Consider the following 1,321-nt stretch of genomic DNA (forward strand, 5'->3'; position numbering starts at 1 on the left):
GATACTAAGAGTGTTTCAATGAAAGTAAAAGAAAAATTAAAAAAATTAAAACAAACCTTTGCATGTGTAACATAGAATTTTAGCCTGTTCATCTCGCTAGCAATTCTCTCCAATAGCATGCTTTGGGTCTCTCTAACACTTGTTCCATTCTCAACATGCTGCACAGAAACTCCATTGCTCAGGGAATTCTTGTCTGTCAAACTTCCATCCCCATTCGACCAATCAGTGGGTACACTAGGCAGCTCCTTTATCAGCTTTTCAACCTGCAATCATCCAGATACGTCAAGCTTACCACCATGTAATAGCAACTGAATTTCGATCAATAGCTTTCTACCCCAATCTCAACTATTCAAAAATCAACCTTTATAAATGATATGGATATCTTCTCGAATTGGCAAAAATACAAAGTTTCTAGTCCAGTTTCTATATTCTTTGGAATAAAAAACAACGAACATAGCAAAACCTAAACATCAGAAGAATGGCATAACCTTCCTACTCAAACAGAAACACCACACTACACTACATTACACTATATAGTAACTCATTCACACCACTCGCATTCTCACCAGACATAGAAGAAATGACACCAAGATCTCACATAAAGATGCTCAAATTCAATCAAGCAACGACTAAAAAGGAAAACCATAGCTATAAAATTGCAACCTACCTTAGAAACAACGTGAAACGTGTCAAGAAGAAGCTCGAGAGTCTCTCTAGCAGCGGCAGCCTCGGATCTCTGCTTCAAACCGTTCTTGATGGCGACAAGGGACACCTCAACGGATCCCCTGAACTGCTCGATCTTCTCACGGAGCTCAACGAGCGGCGCACGCATGCGAACGACGGCAGCGTCGACGTCGACGAGCTTGGTACTGAGGTTAACAAAGTCAGCATAGTCGCGGTTGATGAGATCGATGAGCTCGTGGTTGAGGGAGGAGAGGTAGCTGTTCAGCTCTGAGCGGAGCGTGTCGAAGGGGACGAAGGTTCGCAGCTCAGAGATGTAAGATTCGGAGTCGAAGTCAGGAGAAAGAAACGACGCCGGTTTGAACCACAGAGGGCGGGAGTCCAGCGGATCCGAGAAAAGGTCCGTGGCAGATCTTGGTGGCGCCGGCATCGGATCCGCCATTATTCGGTTCTGGAGGGCCTGGCTTTGTTTGTTGTTTGGTTGCTGAAAGAATGGATCGATTGCAGTATTTTCCGGAAAGGGCCAACCGCCACTAATCGCACCGCACGGGAGCCTACCGGAGAGGAGAGTCACCGTATCTTAATTTCTATTACCATTATATCAATGCGGAAACTATGTCCTTTTTTTTGGGCTGAAATA

At 44.7% G+C, this 1,321-nt stretch overlaps 1 protein-coding gene across 1 annotated transcript in view; it reads right to left on the bottom strand.

Moving 5' to 3' along the window:
- LOC107489725 (conserved oligomeric Golgi complex subunit 2) overlaps positions 1 to 1,293 on the bottom strand; it is a 4,884-nt gene extending 3,591 nt beyond the window's left edge. Inside the window, exons 1-2 of the mRNA XM_016110480.3 lie at positions 668 to 1,293; positions 57 to 263 (exon numbers count right to left, since the gene is read on the bottom strand). Coding sequence (XP_015965966.1) covers positions 57 to 263; positions 668 to 1,123 — 663 coding nt within the window. The 5' untranslated portion in view covers positions 1,124 to 1,293. The remainder of the gene's footprint in view (positions 1 to 56; positions 264 to 667) is intronic.
- Positions 1,294 to 1,321: the final 28 nt, after the last annotated feature.

Source organism: Arachis duranensis, chromosome 1 (assembly GCF_000817695.3).
Source record: "Arachis duranensis cultivar V14167 chromosome 1, aradu.V14167.gnm2.J7QH, whole genome shotgun sequence".
Lineage (NCBI taxonomy): Eukaryota > Viridiplantae > Streptophyta > Magnoliopsida > Fabales > Fabaceae > Arachis > Arachis duranensis.